Genomic DNA, 20,646 nt, shown 5'->3' with positions numbered 1-20,646 from the left:
CTGTGGGGTGGGCAGGGTCTGCTGCCTGTCCCAGGGGCTCCCAGGATGCGGCCCCCTCTCTGCAGGGCTGTGCTGGTTCTCAGAGCAGCTCTGTCCATCCAAACGAATGTTTCTTGGTGCTTGGGCTGTGCTCTGCTCCGTGGCATCCCTCGCGGGGAGGGAGCGGCTGGGAGCTCGTTACCCCGGGGAGGAATTTGTGCCGACAGCTGAGCAGCCGGGGAGACATCCATCTGGTGGTCAGGGGCTGGTATCCTTCCCTGCCCCTCTGCCCTTGCCCCGCTGGCATTCCCAGCTGCTGCAGCAAATTCGGCATCGCCCCGATGTCTGCTGGAGTTGTCCCTGAGGCCAGCTGTGGTTTCTGCCTGACTCCCAAGACCAGCCCCGAATCTCTCCCTTTCCGCACACCTCCAAGGACCGAGCTCTGGCCCCACGAGGCCAGGAGAGCAGAGGAGGAGGAGGAGGAATCCATGCAGGATGTGTCCCACGGAGGAGCCAACCGCTCCCCCATCGCCCAGCAGCTCGCACCGCTTCTCCCTGCCCTCCCTCTGCGCCGGGGCTCGCGCCAGGAGCGAAGCGGGGACGGCTTCTGCTGCTGGGTGGAGAGGGCTCGAGGGCTGCTCTGCTGAGCTCTTGGTCGCTCCGACTTCGGTCTCCAGGCCTTGCGATGTGAGCAGGGGCACGTATTCAACTGGTGCCTCCGCGCGGTGTTTGCTCAGCCCTGTAGCCACACGCAGCGTTGCACGATAGCCGTGTTTGCAGAGCAAACAGGGCTCCACCAGCAGAATTCCCCATTTCCCCGATACTTGCAGGAGCGAATCAGTGCTACCTAATAGCTAGGAGCATGGGCTGTAACTGCTGAATAGGACTGTTCATTTTGCCTTGTAAACACAACTGTTAATCTCTCGGGGGGGTTGGGGTTTAAAAAAGCAGACTGTTCCCTCCAAGCCTTCCACCTTTTCAGCTGTGAAATGAGGGCAGGAGTCTGTCAAAATGGCAACGACAACAACAAGAAAAAAAGGAGCGACTTATTTGTGAGAAGCAATAAAGTGGTTGTGGCTTGAAAGCCCTGCTTCCGAGCCTCTGCAATGCGCTGAAGGAGGAAGGGGAGAGCTCCGCAGGCTGAAGATGGTTTGTCTGTGCCGAAAATACCTGCCTCTTGGCTTCCCGGCAGAGAGCCAGGGGGGTTTTCTGTACAAATGCGAGAGATTCACGGGGAGAGTCGCAGCCCGAATGCCTGTGGGAATAGCTCGCTGAAAAATAGCGAGCGCAGTCGGTGCTAGAGCAGCGAATGTGGCTCCGAACGCGGCGTTTAAAGAATTGTTAACATCTCGTCTGGAGCATGTGATTAGCTTTCCTGACGGGATTCAGCTTTGGGCTCTTTGAAGTGTTTTAGCCAAGTATTTACTATCTGACTACATTACAGTAAATGCAGATCATTCACGCGGCTGGCTTTAATCCCCGTTTCTTGGCCAAAGTCCAGGCTGAGTGATTTCATTTTTGCCTGTTGATGCCTAAATTCCCCGTTGCCATTTTAGATCGCTTCCCCCCCCCGCGTGCCCTACCGCGCCACGTCGTGTTTCGGCATGTCGGCAGTCAGCCGCCTTCCTCCATCCCCGAGGTGCCTCCGGCCAGGGGCTGTCCTCATTCCCGGGGAGCTTTGAGAGCCTCGGGGCTGTAAAACGAGTGATCTCATCGCTCTGCTTACCAAGTGTCACTTTCGCAGCAAGCCAGTAAGTGCCCCTGCTTCCTTTAGCGCACTGCTGCTAAAATTCGGGGAAAATAGGCAGCCGCAAGCAACAATTCCTTGGAAATCTGTGCTGTGGGAGCAGGCTGCGCGGCTCCCTTTAGCTGTGGAGGGGATGCCTTCTCCCAAAACCATCTCCTAAAACAATGCAGCTGCAGGTTACCCCCTCCCCAAGGGGGGGACGAAGCCCCTCGCACCCCATGGGGTGTTCCTGCCCATGCAATGTGCATGCACCCAGGCAGGACGTGGGATGCCGCCGCTGCTGGAGGGGGGCTGAATCCCAGCCGTGGGACACCTGGATCCGAGCGGCCCCGTGGGACAGAGCAAACTCCTCGCCGGCAGGCGTGGAAGGCTAAGAATAGAACGAGCCCATAAAATCCACCTGACAAACACTTCGACGTGAACCCCATCAGCAGATGCCAAGCAGGTCCGGGGCTGCCTGGAAAGAACAGCCGCAATTACACGGAGCCATAAAGATAACGAGCGCAGGGCAGGCTCGCGAGGAGCAGCAGAGGTAGCTGGCGCTCCCGGTGCTATTTTTTCCCCCACCCCACTTCCTCTCCAAGGAGGTTTATATTTAGCAGCCTGTAGCTGCTGGTACTCCTGCTGATGGCAGGGAGGGGAAGGATTCAGAGCAATCTGGAGCACAAATTTGTCAGTGCTAAGGTGCTTGCCTTCTAACCATCCGCGCTGTTAAGAGGGAAGAGATGGAAAGACCTCTGTGCTGTTTCCCCTGTTTTATTCCCTGGTCCTGGAGTCGAGGGCCCTTCTGGAGGCTGTGGGGTTGCCTGGGGGGCAAAGCCTGTGCTCAGCACCTTTCCTGACCTTCTGGTCCCGCCGTGCAGCTTGTTCCGACCGTCCCGTGCCCCTCCTGCCAGGGCAGCGCTTTGTCCCCAGCACGGAGGGGTGACCGCTGCCACCGGGCACGGCGGGCGTGCTGGAGGGGTGCAGCAGCCCCCAGCCCACTCCCCCCCAGCCCCAGGAGGGTGCTCCTGCTGAAGGAAGGGGCTGGAGATCCCAAAGGTGCCAGCAGTGCCCATGGTGCCCGTAGGGGAGGTGGCAGAGGGGTGAGCAGCGCCCAGCTGAAGGCAGGTAACTGCAGTGCCCTTGCACGGGCGTGTGCAAGGGTGGCTCAGGGTGCTGCCAGCCTGCAGTTTGTGAGCACAGCCTTCACCAGAGGCGTAAGGAAACTTGTGTATGCTCTCATTTTTGAAGAATAATCATTGAGATTAGCTGGAGGTTAATGTGGGGAGTTTGTCTCTTGGTTGAGCCTGTGATGTCCCTGCTGGGAGCAGCTCAGATTTCCCCTGCTCCCTGCCTGGTAATTTGGGAGTGCAAGAGCCCAGGAGCATCTGCACCTCGTACGCGTGCCGCTCGAGCAGTGTCTGCGTGCGCAGCTGGAGCAGAGCTCTTCAGGCCAGTTTAGTTCCTTGGGTGCCCATGACACCAGTGTCACTTCCACTCGCCGGCGGTGCCTAAGGGTAAAACTTGCTCAGTTTGCGAGGTGAGGAGCCGGATCAGAGCCGTGGGCTGGGAAAGCGGTCTCCAAAGCTTTGCCTGCCCTTCAGGAGGAGCGAGGCTGCTCGGAGATTTTATTGTTGGCCATGAGAAAAGCACCAGCCTGGAGACTTTGTTAATGCCGCATTCATTAGCGTCAGCATCTCGCTGTCAAAGCATGCTCCTGTAGAGCTGAGAAAACATTTAAATGTCTGAGGCCCGAAGTGGATGCGTCTGGCATCCTCCTTGCTCGCTTTGCAACTCAAAGCAGCCTCTGGCCTCTCTTCCCACCCCCAGCCAAATACCCCCGCATATGCAAGCGCCGCGGGGCCTTCAGCTTTCGGGTTTTGCATCGCTGAGGGTGGGAGGTGAGTGGGGCTTCCTACTGAGCAGGGCGCTCGAGGGGAGCGGGTCCCCGGCGTTCGGGTGCATCCCAAGGATAATCCCAAGGATTTTCGGGGGATTGCACCCGCCGCAGGAGGCCGTGCCTCGCAGCCGAGCGTGGCAGCCACGCCAGCAGTGTTTGTGTTGCTGAGGGTAATCTTTTAAGCCTTCAGATGCAGGCATGTCGGCCCAAGTGTTCCCGTCGCCCTGGCGACGCGATGCATTGGCTGCGGATGCTGCGGCTGAGCGCATCCGTCTGGAATGCGACCGCGGCGGCTTCGTGCTCGTGGCCCGGAGGGGGCTGGGGGCTGCTGGGGTGCAGGAAGGAGCCCCCCTCCGGGCAGCTCTGGGTGCCCGTTGGGTCCCGAGAGCTGATTTCCCACTTAAAATCCCCCCTTGGGCTGCTGGGTGAGGAGAGCAGCATTAAAGGAGCGCGGTGCTGTCAAATGGAAACACCCTGGGAGATGGGTTGGGGGCTGCCAGGGCTGGTCGGGGGTGAGACCCCGACGTCTGCACCTCTGGGGTGAGATGGCCGTTCGCTAGGTCTGTGCTCAGCAGGAGGAACAAGTCCTGAGTGCGGCGGGGCTGGTGCTACGGAGCCGGCCGTGCACACACAGCTCTTGTCCTGCCCGCTCCCAGCACCAGGACGAGCCTGGCAGGCGGGCAAGGTGGAGACGCCCAGAGCCAGCCCCCTCAGCCCGCTCGTGGGGCTGCTCGGGCGCAGCACGCTTCGCCATGTGTCCCTTGAGGGTTTTCTTCGTTTAAGGGGTTTATTGCCCTAATCAGATCTCCGGCTAAGGAGATTCCAGCGCCTGTACCGGATCTGAGTCAATGAAGAGCTTGTGAGCAGACCAAGCTCAGAGCATCTCCCCTGGCAGGGACCCCCCGGCCGGTCCTGGCTCCCCCCAGCACCCCGCTGCTGGCTCGGGAAGTTTTTTGTGCAAGGGCAGAGCAGGGAGACCGGACTGCCTGGGAAGGTGTCTTTTCTCTCGCTGTTTGTTCTTTCTTGCTTTCCTTCTGCTTTTGCCATGTTTTTCCCTTTTGCAGGCATTCCTGGAGTTTCCAAGCAAGCTCTAAGGCATGCCCTGCGCTGACACCCATGACTCAGTGTCCACAGCTCTGCCCTGGGCTCGCCTCTGACAATTAGCTCAGAAAAAGCCCCGTGCACCTCCTGACCACAGTCAGCTCCCGGTGACACGAGGTTCCTGATTCCCCTGGTGGCTCCGGCACAGAGGATGCCCAGGGATCCTAGCAGGGACGTGCAGCTCTGGGTGCTGCCGGCCCCGGTGCCTGGGGGGCTGCGGGTCTGTCCCACCCCGCACCCCGCAGCCAGCTCCGTCCCCTTCCCCGCAGGGCTCCGCTGTCCCTCAGGGCACGAGGTAAAATGAACAAGATGAAAAACTTCAAGCGGAGGTTCTCGCTCTCGGTTCCTCGGACGGAGACCATCGAGGAGTCGCTGACGGAGTTCACGGAGCAGTTCAACCAGCTCAACAACCAGAGGAATGAAGGTAAGGAGCCCCCGGCCCCCGCCGCCAGCCGCGTGGAAAGCCGCTGCCCCTTTGTCTGCGCTCCTCTCCCCATCCGTGCGGCAGGATTAGCAACACCTTGTTATTAAACCTGATCTGTAGAGAGATTTATGCCTGCACAGGGCAAGTCTCGAGGAGGGACAGGTATTTGCACAGAGCAGAGAGGAATGACACATCTGTGGTTAAGGTGGAGAGCGTGAAAGCGTGGGATCTCCTCCTGCCCACCCCAAAGTGACGGCGATGCTCGAGCCCCCCGGGGCTGCCAGCACCCGCTGCCACCAAACCCAGAGACCTTGCTGTCTGTCCACCTGGGGCTCCTAGGGTGCACGTAGGGCGCACCTGGGGCTCGCTGAGCTTCCTCCCGGACCCGCAGCCTTCTCCTTTGGGGTGCAATTTCCACGGTGCAGGAGACGTTGAGGGCCGGGAGCCCTGCGAGCGCGGCGGTGCTTGTCCCTTCCCCGAGCGGTGCTGAGCAGCGCTCGCGGCAGGCTGGGGCAGGCTGGGCTGGCTGCTGCGGGTTCGGCACGGGAGAGGCAGCGCTGCGGGCAGGAGCCCCAGCAGCTCGCAGCGGGGCGGCCGTGCAGGGGCAGGCAGGGCGAGCTGCTGGCAGGCGGCGCTGGGAAACCCGACGGAGCTGGGCTTGAGCCAGCCGGGGGGCGATTCGCTGCTGCGGGTGCAAGGCTGAACTGCCCCCGGCGAGCACGTCGTGGGCTTGCTGCTGCCTCCTAGCAAAACAGCTCTGTCCGGGCCAGCCCGTTCATGTTCGTGTGTCACTGCCCTGGGCTCCGCTCGGGTCACGTTCGTGTTTTTTTGTTGTTGTTGTTTTTTTTTTTTCTCCTCACCCTGCAGCCACAATTGCTAGAAACTTTTGCTGCAAGCAGGGGCCGAGGCCGTGATGTAATTGCCTGGCACTCGTGGCTGGCCCAGCAGGGAGGGCTCGTCTCTGCCAGCGAGCCTGCTCCAAAGGAGAGAGGCAGTAACCGATGCAGAGCTGCCTTTCCTCACCCCTGCGGCTCCTGGCACCCCTCATACCCCTCCAGACACCCCTCATACCCCTCCAGACACCCAGGCCGCCCTCCGCAGCATCTCTCCGCATCCTCCTTCCCTGCTCCTCACATGCACACACCGCCCCTCACACCCTAGCAAGCAGCCGGGGCTATAATTAGACTTGAGCCCTTAATTAGATGCGCAGAAGCCGTGAGGATAAAATGGTGCGAGGCTAAGAAAGCGCCGGGCGCTGACAGCTGCTGCTGCTGTTGCCTCCCTCGGGGCACCTCGGCCCTGGGATGGCTGAGCCCGGGCTCGTTACCTCCGCCGTGCCAGCTGAGGCTGTCGCAGAGGCTATTTCCCCGTTCTGCTGCTGTAACGAGGATTTGGTCACGGCACCTCCTTTGTCCTTGCACGGCAAAGCAGCGCGTGCAGCATCTGCCTGTCCTCGGGCTTTCGGTGTCGCTCCTGAAGTAGGTGGGAAAGGAAAAGAGCAAAGTCAGAGCGGGACTGAGAGCTGGGAAGAGTTGGGCCGGCACTAGGCAGTGCCACGGTGTGATCAGATCATCCTGCGTGGAGCTGGGAGCACGGCAGGGCTGTGGGACCCCCGGTGCCACCCCAACACCTCGCTCCCCATGGGGACACCCCACATCCCGGTGTCCCCCGTGCACAGCCCCGCTTTGCAGCCGAGCCCCCTGCCCAGCCAGGCTCGCTGCCCGCCGTGCCCACCGCTCCCTCCCTCTTGCCTGAGTTTCCCCGGGGTGTAAACAGCCCCCAGGGGTCACCCCACGGCGCCCTTAATCCCACTGCTGCGGCTGTTTTTGGAGAGCCCCAATAACCACATCTGTCTGAGACATCTCCTGGCCGCTTTGTGCCCCCCTCCTCGCAGCCGGGAGCGCTCCCCCCATAGCCGTGTGCCTGGGGGGGCCTTGGTGGGGAGCGCTTTGGTTGTGTAGGGGAGCAGGGTCACTTTGGGGGTGCTGGAGGGGATGAGAATGGGGTTTATGCACAAGCCACTCTTCTGTGGGGTTTGCCTTGGGGGCTTGGAGCTCGTGGGAGCTGCCTGGGCTGGAGGGGGGCACACGAAGGGCACTGCTCACAGCACGGATCAGCACAGTGGGATTTTCTTTCATCACCTCGCACAACCCCTCGGGGAGTCGTTTGCAGGTTTTATTTCCCCCCCCCAGCATCAGAAATCGCAGGTTATCAGCACTCAGAGGTCACGGCCGTCTGCGGGCCCTGCGCTCGGGTGGCCTGTCCGTGTCCCCGTCCGTGTCCCCGTCCCTGGGGAGGAGCAGCAGACTGCCCGTGAGATGCTCCGCACGTGCAGAGCTGCTCTGGCAGGGGGACAAGGCGAGGACACCTCGTGGGAGGACACCACCAGGGTCTGCGGTGGGCAGTCCCCGGCCCCGTCCTCCCCAGCCTCCAGTTCCCACGACCTCGCTGCCGGCCACGGAGGCCGATAAAGGGAGGTCCGGGAGAAGCAGAGCCAGCAAATGGAAAAGCAAACAGCTTTCCGGCACGGACGCGTCCTGTCGCGGGCAATGTCACCTTGGCAGAGCCCGGCGATGCCCAGAGGGAAGGGGTGCTGGGCTCAGAGCTCTGGCAGCCCACTGGGGTGTCCTGCGTGCCCCCACCCCGCCGTGCCTCTGCCCTGGGCACCACCACGGCCTCTGCTCGGGTGGAGGAAAGATCCTGGGTTATGGAGAGCCCAGGCTGGGCCCTGGGCAGCGTCTGAACCTCGACAAGAGCCAGCACCATCTCTGCATCTACCTCACCGTGGCTGCTCCAGCTCCCCTGGAGGCTGAAGGCAAGGGGACTTCCCTTCCCTCCTGCCCTTCCCCAGGCACTCTCTGTGCTCCGGATCTGCAGAGGTGCTGAGTCTTGCTTTGATAAGGGCCGGTGGTGCTCAGCACCAGCTCGTGCCTGTTCCGGAGCTGTTTTGCCCCAGAACAGCCACGGCCTGGTCCGTCCTCTGAGGCCAGAAAAGGGCTGCGAAGCCGGCGTAACTCCCAGGTCAAATGGCATAAATCAGAGCCGGATCTGGCCTCTGGAGCGCACGGCCACAAAGAAGTGAGGATGAGGGGGAGGAAGGAGGATGAATAATCCCGGATCTGCGTGCGGCCCTGCCTCATGAGTGCAACAGAGCTTTGAGAGGAGAGTTCACACTTAGCAAAGTAATTAAAAGTTATAAGTCAGGCAAGGAGTGAAGGGTTCTGGCCCCTTTCCTTGGGAGATCAAAGCTTGTTTTGGCAGAGACGGTGTTTAAATATATTTATTAAAAAAAAAAAAAAAAAGGCAGGAGGCTCGTCAAAGGCAGCCGCCGTGTCTGCGGTCTCGCTTTAATTTGCTTTGATATCCCATGCAGCCTCATTATTCGCAGGGTGTCAGGGCTCGCTGCAAGCCACGTGAAACGCCGAGCAGAACCAGGCAGGCCCTCGGTTTGCACGCCCACGGCGCCTCCCGTGAGCACCCGGAGAGGTCCTGGGCACCCAGGGCAGCACCAGCCCTGCGGGACCCGGGGTCAGGGACACCGTTAGGGCTGGGCTGGCACTTCCAGCCCGCCTCTGGCCCCAGGGCACCATTCCCCTCATCTCTGCGAGTCCTGGGTGTAGTTTTAGGTGCTGTTTTCATCTTGTAATTCGCGGCATTTTCGTGTCCTGTTGCCCTGCACGTGCACTGGGAGGCCGGTTTGTGGTCCTGCCTTTGGGCTTTGCCGTGGGTGCTTTTGTGGATGAAGAGCTGGTGGGCTGCCGATTTGGACAGACCTTGTGCCTTTTGGGGACAGGCTGCACCTTTTACCAGGACCTTGGGCTCGAGGGACCAGCACAAATTCACCCAAGCTATCTTTTAAAGTGGATTAGTTGAACTCTGTTTGGTCAGATGTTAAATGGCCTTTGATTTTGTTTCAGATAATTTGCTTAGGAGGTGAACAAGCTAAAAAGCTTTGATCCAGTTTAATTGATCCATGCTAATTCCGTACCTGTGCTTAATTCAGGGTAGGTTTCCTAGCTGCTCCTGCACAGACAGGTGGCCAGAAAGGGACAGGGACCGGAGCCCCGCAGCAGTGCTGGGAGAAGGGACGTCTCTGTGCCTCCTTGCCCACCCATACAAAATCTCCTGGAATGGTTTCAGGTGCTGGGGGACCCCTGGCATGGGCTGCACCCCCCCCGTGGGTGCGGGCTGTTTGTAGAGGGCACCCCACGTCCCTCAGCTCGCAGGTCCCCTTCTCCCCCGTGCCCACGGCAGGAAACCACATCTTTTCCCAGGTCACTTGCCTGCCACCTCTCATCCATCAGATGAGCAACGTGCGGCCAGGTCCCAGCCCTCCCTCGCCCCTCCTCAGCAGTGAGATCATCGCTGGCTGCCCGAGCACGCCGCGATCGGGCACCGAAATCTGCGCTAGGCGTAGCGGGGAGGGATGGCCTCCGTGCAGCCTACAGAGCGCTGCCTCCTCCGTCCCAGCACACCCAGTTACTGCTGCCTCCTCTGTCCCAGTACGCCCAGTTAGCGCTGCCTCCCCATGAATCAGGGAACCCACTTCCTACCAGCCAGCCGTTAATTACCGAGTGAGGAGCTTTAAGTGCAAGCCTCAAACTGGAGGCCAGAGGGAGCTCAATGGCTTATTTTGTTCTGATTTTTTGCTCCTTTCAGGGTTTCTTGGGCTTGATGAGGCTTCACACCCGGAGTCCCAAGAGGAGAGCGATTTTCCTAAGTTGGTTTGGTTTTCAAGGAGGCTTTTGTGTTTCTCAGGATGGTGGCACGTCTGGCTAAGTGCAGCAGGTTGGGGCAGGAAAGCTCGCAGTGTTTTGTTTTGCAATAAATGACTGCCAGATCCAGAGCCGCGGTCAGGCACCTAGATGTCCCTATAGCACGTCACGTTTTGTCTAAGGTGACGTTAGTGAAGATAAGGCTGGGAAGCCGAGATGAATGCTGACCCATGCACCAGGAGCCTGTAGCAAACAGCAGGTATTGCCTCTGGGTGTGGAGACAGAAAAGGATTTTCCCGCGGCCCTGGAGCATCTCTGGACCTCCCTGCCCTGCTCCCTTTCCATCAAGGCAAGGGCTGTGGTGGTACTTCTGCCACTCCAGCAGCTCTCTGTCCTTTCTCTTTGTCCTCAGACCTGGCTCAAGGGCACCTGCAGCTGGAGCACCTGGGCAGGGACTTCCGAGCCGACACGGCCCCCATCTCCCCCTCCGAGGTGGAAGGCCAGTCCCCGATGGCCGTGCGCTACCGCAACAACAACCAGCGCCGCTTCTCCATGGAGGCAAGTGCTGCTGGGGGGCAGGAGGGACGTGGCCAGCTCTGGCTGTTACCTGCCTGCTGGCTGGAAGAGCCAGTGCTCGATCCGTGGGGATCTGGTGGTCTTAGAGCCCTGATGCCCTTGCTCAGAGCCCTGATGCCCTCGCAGGTGCGCTCAGCATGTCCATGGTACCGGACAAAGCCCCGAGCGCATCCCCGTGCACACACCTTCCCTCTTCCCCTGACCCAGGGGTGTTGCCCCCATTTCTTTGCCACTGATGTCAGCTCTGGATAGAGGGCACTGCCCCTTGGAAGTCTCTTTCATCAGGTGCTTTCATCACCTACTCTCCTGCCCCTCTCCGCAGGATGTCAGCAAGCGCCTCTCCCTGCCCATGGACATCCGCCTGCCCCCCGAGTTCTTGCAGAAGCTGCAGATGGAGAGCCCGGAGTTCCCCAAGCCCCTCAGCAGGATGTCCCGGCGGGCTTCCCTCGTAAGTCTCCATGTGCAGAGCAAGCAGTGCGGGCACAGCACCTCGCTTTGTGCATACAGCAGCCAGCGGGTGCACGTGTCGGTTGCCACCCACCTACACGGGCACATCCCCCTGTGCAAGCTCCCTTGTACTGAGACACACACGCTGCAAATCCCTCTCTGCGCACTCCCAGCAATACACGTTCCCATGTGCCCCATGCACATTTGCCCCTGTGCATATGCACACACTCATCCTTTCCCCATGCCACCCCTACACGTGCCAATCCGTGCGCTGCCGTGCAAATCCCCAGGCCTGTGCATTCCTTCACCCAGCTCTGCACACACCTGGCGCCCCTCCCAGCCCCGCTCCTTCCAAGGGGAGGAGGTGGAAACCTCCTGCAGCGCCACGAGTGCTGGAGCCTCTGCTGGTTGAAATGTAAATGCCGATAAATAATGAATTAGCCTTTGCATTAATGCTGGCATTTCAGTTTCTTTACTGCAGAGCATCAGCATATGTAGGCGCACAAACCTGGTGTCCTGTTTGCAAATGTGCACGCGCGTGTCCTGCTGCCCCGGAGCGCTCAGTGGCACGGTCACAGTGGCGAGGTGTCGGCAGGTGTCTTCAGATCTGGTGTACCTGTTGTGGGGAGGGAGGAGAGAACGGCAGGGTTTGTTATTTAAGCTTCAGGAGCTAGGATTTCCCTGGGCTTTGGGCCTGTAGTGCTGGGAACCATCCCCTGCCTTGGCACGTGAATGACCCGGACTAACCGAGGAGGTGTCTGTGTGCGCACAGAGAAGTGCAGCGTCAGGGGTCTGCTAGGAGTGAAACCTAAAGCCCTTGCCTTGCGGTGGTTGCCCTTTCTTTCACTGGGTACAGGAGAGCAGGTCCCAGCAATACATTAACAAGTCACGGTTCCAAACGGGGAAATGTCCCTTTCACGCTTGATTTGAGGAGCAGAGAAGTGAGGGGAGTTACAGTACAGAGCAGCACGTAGGAAAGCACTCAAGAAAAGGGCTGGGTGCTGGCCGCAGGATCCCACTGGGCTTCTCTGATGGAAAGGGCATCATCAGCTCTTTACGATAGGCTGTGGAGGTTTTCTGAAGGATCTCATGCTCGCCTGCACCGCTTCTGCAGGACACAAATCCACGTCGTGCAGGCGCCTGCCTCGATCAATCTGCCTCTGAAATAATCGTGGCCCCGCGTCCTTGGGCGCTCATCCTTCCCTGGAGGAGATCCCTCCCAGTGATGTTTTCCTTTTTCTCTTACAGTCGGATATCGGGTTTGGGAAGCTGGAGACCTATGTTAAATTGGACAAACTGGGAGAGGTAAGGAGATGCTGAAACCCCTCAAGGATTTAAATTAGGTTAAAAGGACCGCTGAATGGCAGACTGCAGCCAAATATCTTTAATACCTAGCACTGTTCAGACCAAGTCTTGCTACAGGCTTGAGCCCTTTAGCTTCAAATTATCCTTCCTGCAAATGGTACAGAGTATGTCACCATGGTGCCACCCCGATAAATGGCCCGCGTGCCCTCCATTTCCTCCCTCTCCCCCAGGGCACTTACGCCACCGTCTTCAAGGGGCGCAGCAAGCTGACGGAAAACCTCGTTGCGCTGAAGGAGATCCGCCTGGAGCACGAGGAAGGGGCGCCTTGCACGGCCATCCGGGAAGGTGAGGGCACGGGGGGCTCTCCCTGATCACGGCCCTGGTGAGCGGTGCCGGGTCCCCAGCTGGCTCGGCGTGGGCAGACCGGGGGCGTCCCACCGTCGTGGTGCCCGGGTCCTGAAGCCCCAACCCGCCTCTGCTTCCCCCAGTGTCGCTGCTGAAGAACCTCAAGCACGCCAACATCGTCACCCTGCACGACATCATCCACACGGAGCGCTCCCTCACCCTCGTCTTCGAGTACCTGGTGGGTCCCGGGGGGCGCTGCGCTCCTGCGGGCGGGTAGCAGGGGGCCAGGGGACGGAGAGGCCGATGGGTGCCGATGGGTGCTTCTCGTTGCAGGACAATGACCTCAAACAGTACCTCGATAACTGCGGGAACCTGATGAATGTGCACAACGTGAAGGTGAGCCAGGCCTGAACATCTCTACGAGGTGTCTGCAGCTTCCAGGGGTCTTCCCTGGCCATAAGTCTGGGAGTCCCTCGGCCTCTTGCTGCCTGTGCCCCAGGGCTGAGCGCCAACCCCTTCTGCCCCCGCAGATCTTCATGTTCCAGCTGCTGCGGGGCCTGGCCTACTGCCACGGGAGGAAGATCCTGCACCGAGACCTCAAGCCCCAGAACCTGCTCATCAACGAGAGGGGAGAGCTCAAGCTGGCTGACTTCGGTCGGTGGGGCAGGGGAGAGGCAGAGGCCGCGCGGTCTCTGGCAGCAGCTTGGAGCGGGGAGGGATGGGGGGGACCTGCACGAGCAGCTCAGGACCCCCACACAATTCTGTGTGTGCTCCTGAAGCTGGCTCTGCCTGGCTACTGCTTTCTACCTGGCAGAGTTCAAAGCACCTCTGCAGGATGTGGCCACGTCCGCAGAGCTGCCTGGCCTCTGGGGAAAACGCGGCCCCGCAAGAAGGCGCCGCTCCTTCATGCCCACCCCTCTCGTCCTCAGGGCTGGCCAGAGCCAAGTCGGTCCCCACCAAAACCTACTCCAACGAGGTGGTCACGCTGTGGTACCGGCCCCCCGACGTCCTGCTGGGCTCCACGGAGTACTCCACGCCCATCGACATGTGGTGAGCCACTACTGCCAGCTGAGTGCCCCGAGGGGCTCCGAGCCCCCGCGTCGGGCGTTCCCATCCCGCTGGTGGCGCGGCGCCGCACGTGCCCGCAGCGTTGGGTGCCCAGAGGGTGGTGGGCTCTCCCTGATGCCAGGCTGTGTTCTGCATCCCCTGGGGCTCCTTGCTGTTCGTGTCAGAGCTGATTTCCCTTCCCCAGCAGCCCCAGTCCTGCTTGTGGGGGCATCCTTGGGGCTTCTCTCTCGCTAACGCCGCCGCTCCTGCTGCGCTTTAGGGGTGTTGGCTGCATCCACTACGAGATGGTCACCGGCCGGCCCATGTTCCCCGGCTCCACGGTGAAGGAAGAGCTGCACTTGATCTTCAGGCTGCTGGGTGAGTCTTCTGCTGTCTCCCAAACGCCCACTTGAGGGCAGCGGCTGACTGTGGCAGCGGGGCTGGGGCGCAGCCAAGGCCGCCCGGGGGAGCTGGCACGGCGCTGCGGGCCCTGGGCAGAGGGTGCAGGGGGCTGCAGGGGGCTGCCATGGCTCTTGGCCCCACAGCTGGTGAGCACGACAGGTTTCCCTCTCTCCCCCTCCCAGGAACCCCAACAGAAGACACGTGGCCGGGAATAACATCCAACGAGGAGTTTAAGGCTTACAACTTCACGCAGTACCGAGCCCAGCCGCTAATAAATCACGCCCCAAGGTACCTCCCACAGCACCAACGCAGAAGGCACGGTGGGCTTGCACGGGGTGTAAACGGGAGCTGGGGACACCGCTGTCATCTCCTCGATGTGGTGCTGGCAGCAGCCACGTGCCGGAGGTTCCAGCTGCCCCGTGTCCCCCGCAGGGACTCTGACAACGTGTCCCGGGTGCAGTAATGCTCCACTTTTTATTTCCTCCTTTCCTCAGGCTGGAATCAGAAGGCATTGACTTGCTGATGAACCTCCTTCTGGTAAGTGGTAGAGCGGCCCAGGTGGCTGCCGAGGGGCTCTGGTGGAGCGAAGTGCTCCCGGCTGCCTTCGTGCTGATTTCGGAGCCCGGCAGGAGAGGGGCTGCGAGTGCAGCATGAGCCCTGTCCGCACAGCAGCAGCCTGGTGGATGCTGTCCCAAACCACTTCCCAGCAGGGTGGTGAGCCATCCTTCACCCGCTGTCCTCTGGCACAAAAACCAGATAGGTGTGATGTGGGCAGTGCGCTCCCGTGGTCACACCGTGTGTGATGTCCCTCGTGCCCATGCCAACGGCACTGGTGACTGCCTGCGTGCCCCAGTGGTGTGCACGGCGTTTGGACGCACCGTCACCCAGGCAGCTCGTGAAACTGCTTAGGCGCACACCTCGCACAGGCGTGTGCACAGCGCATGCAGGCACCCCGGTGTACACACACCCTGTGTGCTGCACACCCCACCAACTGCCATTTTGCACGCGCAGTGTGAACGTAACCGCCTTTCTCTGGGTCTTTCTGCAGTACGAAGCCAAGAGCCGGATTTCGGCGGAGGCAGCCCTGCGGCACCCTTACTTCAAGAGCCTGGGCGAGCGGGTGCACCTCCTGCCCGACAGTGAGTGTGTGCTGCCCTCGGCCCGGGGGACGTGGAGCAAGGCGGCTGTGCGGCCTGGGGGTTGTGGTTGGCAGCCTGAGGGTGGTGGTTTGCAGCCAGGTCTTTTCGGTTGCCGCTTGCCTTTGCTTGCTCAGAGGAGCCGAGCGCTGCTGCAGCAGGGTGGGGTGGGAGCCTGGGGGCTGCGAGAACAGAAATGTTTTGGGGCAGGGTGACTTAGAGCAGGGATGAGCCCAAGAGGAAGGCTCTGTGGAGGCGCAGCACTGCACTGCCCTCCCTCCTGCTCGCCCCATCCCATCAGCCGGCCGGACTGACCCCTCTCTCTCTGCCCCGTCTGCCCAGATGTCTCCATCTTCTCCCTGAAGGAGATCCAGCTTCAGAAGGACCCTGGCTACCGAGGCTCAGCCTTTCAGCAGTCAGGTAGGTCTGGGGAAGCGGCAATGACTCCACTCCTGGATGGTACCGCAGGCTGCGCTGGCACTGGGGTTACTCCCAGTGGGTACCCATGTAAGAGAAAACCAAACCTGTTCCCTGCTTTAGTCCACAAGTTACCTCTGAAGCATCCTCACTCATCACCTGTTGGTAGCTAAGTCACACCTAGGTGCCCTGGGGCACAGCTCCCTCCTTCACACAGCCTTGGGCTCACAACCCACGGAGCACCGCAGGGCTTGGTGCCCCCCGAGCACCGCTCACGTCTGACCTGCCTGACCCCTCGTCTCTCTGTCTTCCTCAGCCCGAGGGAAGAACAGGCGGCAGAGCATATTTTAAACCCGGACCTCGTGTTCCCCTTGTCACCATGGAGATCAGAGCACTGAGAAAGGAGACGGCAACACGCTCCCACCCGCCCCACCGCAGCACTGCCGACCCCAGCAGGACGATGCTGATGAAGCGCCCTTGGCTGCAGACTCTCCCCGCCTGTCCCCACAGCCCCCAGCAGCCGCTGTTGGTGGACCTGTGGCCTTTTTTCCCCCTCTTGTTCTCACGTTGCCCCTGCCGGACGCGAGCTGCCACCCTCCCTGCAGGTGCTGCAGTGAGCAGCTGCCCTGGCATTGCCCAGGATCGTGCCCTGCCCCGGGGGAGCCGCTCGTTGCCTGCGGGGCTGAGCTGGGCACAGGGAGGTTTGGTGAGCAGAGGGTGGTGTCCGCAAAGCTGCATCACGTTCGGCTCAGGCAGGCATTTGTGAAGATGTACCTTTGCTCAGACAACCTGCTCTGCACCCCCATGCCTCGCAGAGACGCCTTGCAGCCACATTACGAGCTGGGGCATCGCCCAGCCCGGCACCGGAGAGACCGCAGCTGAAGCAAGAGCCCAGGGCAGCCCCCTCCTCCTGCGCCCTTGCCTCTGCCTGCGCAACCCCTTCCTCTCTGCCCATCTTCGGTACCTGGATCCTGACAAGGGGGGAGCAGCCGGAGCAGAGAGCTTCGCGTTGCCTCCCCCAGCATCCCCCTGTCCTTGCCACCACTGCGTTCCCCGGTTCGGCTCCGAGGACAGGACACCACTCCCAGCGCCGTCTCAGGAGCACGTCTGCCCCCGTGCCAGCGCTGAGCCCCGCGGCGGAGCCGAGCCGCGCAGCCTCGCCGCACCCAAGTGTTGCGCACACCCACCGCAGTGCTTTTCTACCCGGAGGAAGGGGGAGAGGTGCCAAACCTCCCACAGCTCAGCTGTGGGGACCAGAAATAGACCCGGGGAGAAGCAAATCATCCCTCGAACCTTCTTGCCTGGCCTCGCCGTGCGTAGCCAGCCCCACGTCGCAGCAGCCCTGGCTCAGACGGCCGCCGTGGGACCGAGGTGCGTGCGGAGATCTGAGCGCACTCGGCTGGCCGAGGGCTGCTCCTGGTGCCAAACTGAGCACATCGGGAGCCTGCCAAACCCAGCCCGAGCGAGGAAGCCCTGCTGCACCTCTTCCCTGCAGCTTGCCACCAGCCTGAAATGTCTTCAGGTGTGCGAGCACTGCGGGAGGTCTCCTCTCTGTTTAATATGCACGTCCCTTTCGTGGCTCTCCCTGATGACCGGTCCTCCCACCCACGGGTCCTCGAGCCCTTGGACACGGCTGGGACTCTCTGGTGGGTGCTGTGACTGGTGCTGGGCCCGGCGGGACGTGCCCATGTCCTAACCTGCCACCCTGCCAGGGAGGGCAGCGCTCGGGGGACGCCGCTGACTGCTGCACGCCGCTGCTTCCCCACCGAGCACTCGGAGCTCTCTTTCCTTTCCACTCTGCCGTGCGTGCGGGATTTCTTCTGTGATCCTCTGCGAATGCAAAGCGTGAGGATAAAGGAGGAGACCCCGGGGCTTCCGGAGGCACCTCCTCCCCGTGCCAGTGCTCGCCGCGACACCCCCTGTGCTCCCCCCATCAGACCAAAGCTGTTAAGTCGGGTTTGTCCTAGACAAGCATCCAGACGTCTGCATTGTTTGAGGTTTGCCCATCCCTGCTCGGTTCCCTTCTCGGTATGTCCAGCATACAGCAGGCTGAATAGTTCATTAATTGTTTCCATTTGATAGGGAAGAGCATGAATAGCCATCAGCCACCAGTGACGCATTTCGCCCTGATGTGAGGGCAGGGTTTTGCCTGGTTTCCTACACCCTGCTCCTGCTGCAAGGGGCTTGTCGGTGGGCAGGCTCGCAGAGGGAAATGTTGGCTGGAGTAAGTCTCAGCTCTCACACTGTCACCTTTTCTTTCACAAAGGCATTTAGACGGAAGTTTCCTCGGCATGGCAGGGATCCGTGGTGCAGAAATGCCAGCTCCTGGCCCGAAATTGGCCACTCAGCTGACGGCCAGCTCACGGGTACCGCGTCCCCTGTGTCCCTGCCTGTGGGTACCTGCGGGTACCTGGCTGAAGGGTGCTGGTGTGCCCGGGTCCCTGGGCACAGATCGGAGCCAGGGAGCAGCAACCCTCTCCTCCTGCTCTTGGGAACCCCATTCAAGATGTGCTTGACTTGTCTTTGGGCAGTTTTCTTGCCTGAAAGCTGAGCCCCTGGGAAATGAGTCCCAGCAGTGCTCGCCCCATAGGGCAGGCATCTCGCCGAGCGGCAAGGTCACCCAGGGCAGTGGCTGGAGGGAAAGGTTGGGAAAAGCCCAGCACTGACCGTAGACAGGGCTGCCTTATCTGGGATCAGATAACGAAGACAAAGGGCCTGTTAGCTGCTGTTTATCCTTTCACAGCCTTTGCCTTTCCTCCTACAAATCCTCCCCAGAGGAGCTCTTTGTGTGGAGGCGCTGTTATTTATTAGCCCCGCGCACTGCTAGCAGCCCAAATTTCAGATAATCCCTTTTGTCCCGCAGCCTTTAGAGGGCATTTGATTCCGATTCAGGAGGACGATAGCGTGCGTAAATATTTGGTACCCCACCGAGCAAGGTTTGAGTTACGAGCGCCCGCCGCTGCCCTGCCTGCACGTGGCAGCCGCCGTGTGATGCCCGCGCTCCTGCCACGCGCTGCCCGCTGCCAGGAGGCCAAATCCCCTCCAGGAGAGGGGTCACAGCCCCCCGAGGGCAGGAGAGGGGTCCGGCTGGGTTTGTGGGGCTGGAGAGCCCCCAGGTCCCCGGGGAGGGACCTGCAGTGCTCGCCCCCTCCTGCCGCAGCTCCCCGCGGGCAGCCCTTCCCTGCGCCGGGAGCGCCAGCCGGCTCCGGAGATGGATGTTTAAAGTAGCGCTGATGAAAATGCTGGGAATGTCTGTGGCTCGCTGGAATTTTTGTCATTTTGTGGGTTCTCCCGGCCGCCACTTTGCAGAGTAGCTGGCACCCGTCGCCGATTGGGAGTTTTGACAAAAGGAAGCTGTTGTTTTGTCTTCCAGACATTTTTTTCTTGCCTTTTTTTTTTTTTTACCAGTTATTGTGGAAAATGGAGTTTTGGCTGTGCTCTCAGGAAAGGGCCTGTTATTGCATCTCTCCAGCTGATAGCTGGTTAAAGAAACGTAAGTAATGTGCAAAGCAAGGTCCACGTTACAGGGCAACAATAAAACTCCCGGGCAGCGCGGCTGCATGTCACTCTCTCCACACACACGCTCACGCCTTTCCTGGCCCAGCCCTTTGCAGATCTATGGCAAGATTTTAAATAACAAACCTGCATTGTATCGTGGAGACTGAGAACAAAATAAGGGGATTTTTTCCTCTCCCTTACACACGATGAAAAAGAAAAAGAAAGAAAGAAAATAACAAGGCCATTTTCCCAAGCTTCTCGCATGTTTTTTTGTTTGATTTTTGTTTTTCCCATGGCTTATCTTCAGTCGGAAGCCGGGCTGGCGTAAAGCAGGAGCCCGGAGCTCCCAGGGGCTGGAGAGGTAAAGGCAGGTGGGAAAAAGGCACTGGGCACAAAAGCTCTGACGCCTGCTTTCTGGTCTCTTCATTGCCTGCCTTCCTCCTCTGCACCACGCTTGTCCTACAGCAGGAGAAATCTACCCAAGTGGCCAGGATACACGTACTGTGAATGTTCTCTGGTGTGATTCATCTGCAGAATACCGATAATATATTTAACTCGTGTTGTACAAACAAAAGATGCGTTTTAAAAGAAATGATTTTAAAGATTTATTCCAAAAGAAGCAATGATTTTTTTTTTTTTTACGAAAGTTTTTTCTGGAATAAATGGAGAGGTGAAAAAAGAAAAAAAAAAAAGAATAAAGGACTGTATCCATCTATCAATCTCGTGTCTGAATGTTTTATACAAAGACTTCGATTTTTGTATTTCAGACGTGACATAGACTATTTTGTGATGTGCTCATTTTCTTGCTAAGGCTTCTATTACAGTTGTATTGTGAATGCTCCAAAGCCAAGCTTGAAAAATAAACTTTATTGAGTACAGGGTAGTTTTGTACGGGATATAATTTTTCTCTTTCTCTTTCTTTTTATTTTTTATTTTTTTTATTTTTTTTAGGGGAAGGGTCTGCTTTGGTTTTGAGATTCAGCTGGGCGACCCCAACGTCTGGGGCACGCATGGGTGGCAGGGGAGCTTCAGCCGAACGGCCCGGGCTGGCGCTGAGTTAACCCCCAAGGAGTTTCCCTCTACCTGACCTTTGCAGGAGGCTGAAACGCGGCACCTCAGGAACTCGTGCGCAATAGGAAATGTTTCTATAGTCCCTCGTGTGGATCCTAAAGCCCTAAACAAATATTGCCATAAGTTAATCAGGCAGATAAACCACCAGGCAGCCATGCCCGGCCCATGGCTGCCAAGTGACTCAAGGGCAGAGCCAGGGAAGGGAGACCCACTCCCACTGCTCTGGCAGCTAAAAATCCCCAAGATTAGGTCTATCCAGCACAACAATCCCTGTGGGTACCTGCAGTAAGGAAGCTCCAGCCACCCAGGTCGGGGAGACTTGGGGAGAGCCAGGGATGGCGCATGGGCAGTACCTGTGGGATTTTTGGGGCCAGGCCCGTGGTGTGAGCCCACAGACTATGTGCGGCGGGGCTGGGGAAGGGACAATGCCCCCATTTCCCCCTGGGCTGCACCTCGGGCCAGCGCCCAGCCCTCCTGAGTCACGCTCGGGCTGCGGCGCGGGCAGGTCCCGGTGGCAAGCTGTTTGCTGAACCTGCTCCTCCCTCAGCTCGTTC

General features: G+C 59.7%; 1 protein-coding gene across 2 annotated transcripts in view; it reads left to right on the top strand.

Moving 5' to 3' along the window:
• CDK18 (cyclin dependent kinase 18) overlaps positions 1-19,902 on the top strand; it is a 34,174-nt gene extending 14,272 nt beyond the window's left edge. For both annotated transcript variants that reach the window (XM_080569515.1, XM_080569514.1), the window contains exons 2-16: positions 4,979-5,133; positions 10,261-10,406; positions 10,747-10,872; positions 12,120-12,176; positions 12,407-12,521; positions 12,665-12,759; positions 12,855-12,917; positions 13,052-13,175; positions 13,451-13,571; positions 13,849-13,946; positions 14,153-14,258; positions 14,465-14,507; positions 15,019-15,109; positions 15,449-15,526; positions 15,840-19,902. In XM_080569515.1, the coding sequence (XP_080425641.1) occupies positions 5,010-5,133; positions 10,261-10,406; positions 10,747-10,872; positions 12,120-12,176; positions 12,407-12,521; positions 12,665-12,759; positions 12,855-12,917; positions 13,052-13,175; positions 13,451-13,571; positions 13,849-13,946; positions 14,153-14,258; positions 14,465-14,507; positions 15,019-15,109; positions 15,449-15,526; positions 15,840-15,874 (1,422 nt within the window). In that variant the 5' untranslated portion in view covers positions 4,979-5,009 and the 3' untranslated portion in view covers positions 15,875-19,902. The remainder of the gene's footprint in view (positions 1-4,978; positions 5,134-10,260; positions 10,407-10,746; positions 10,873-12,119; positions 12,177-12,406; positions 12,522-12,664; positions 12,760-12,854; positions 12,918-13,051; positions 13,176-13,450; positions 13,572-13,848; positions 13,947-14,152; positions 14,259-14,464; positions 14,508-15,018; positions 15,110-15,448; positions 15,527-15,839) is intronic.
• The last annotated feature ends 744 nt before the right edge of the window (positions 19,903-20,646 follow it).

This window comes from Anser brachyrhynchus, assembly GCF_964034855.1.
Source record: "Anser brachyrhynchus genome assembly, chromosome: 27".
NCBI classification, from domain to species: domain Eukaryota; kingdom Metazoa; phylum Chordata; class Aves; order Anseriformes; family Anatidae; genus Anser; species Anser brachyrhynchus.
The sequence above is the reverse complement of the archived record's forward strand: the minus strand, read 5'-3'. Positions and strand labels throughout refer to the sequence as shown.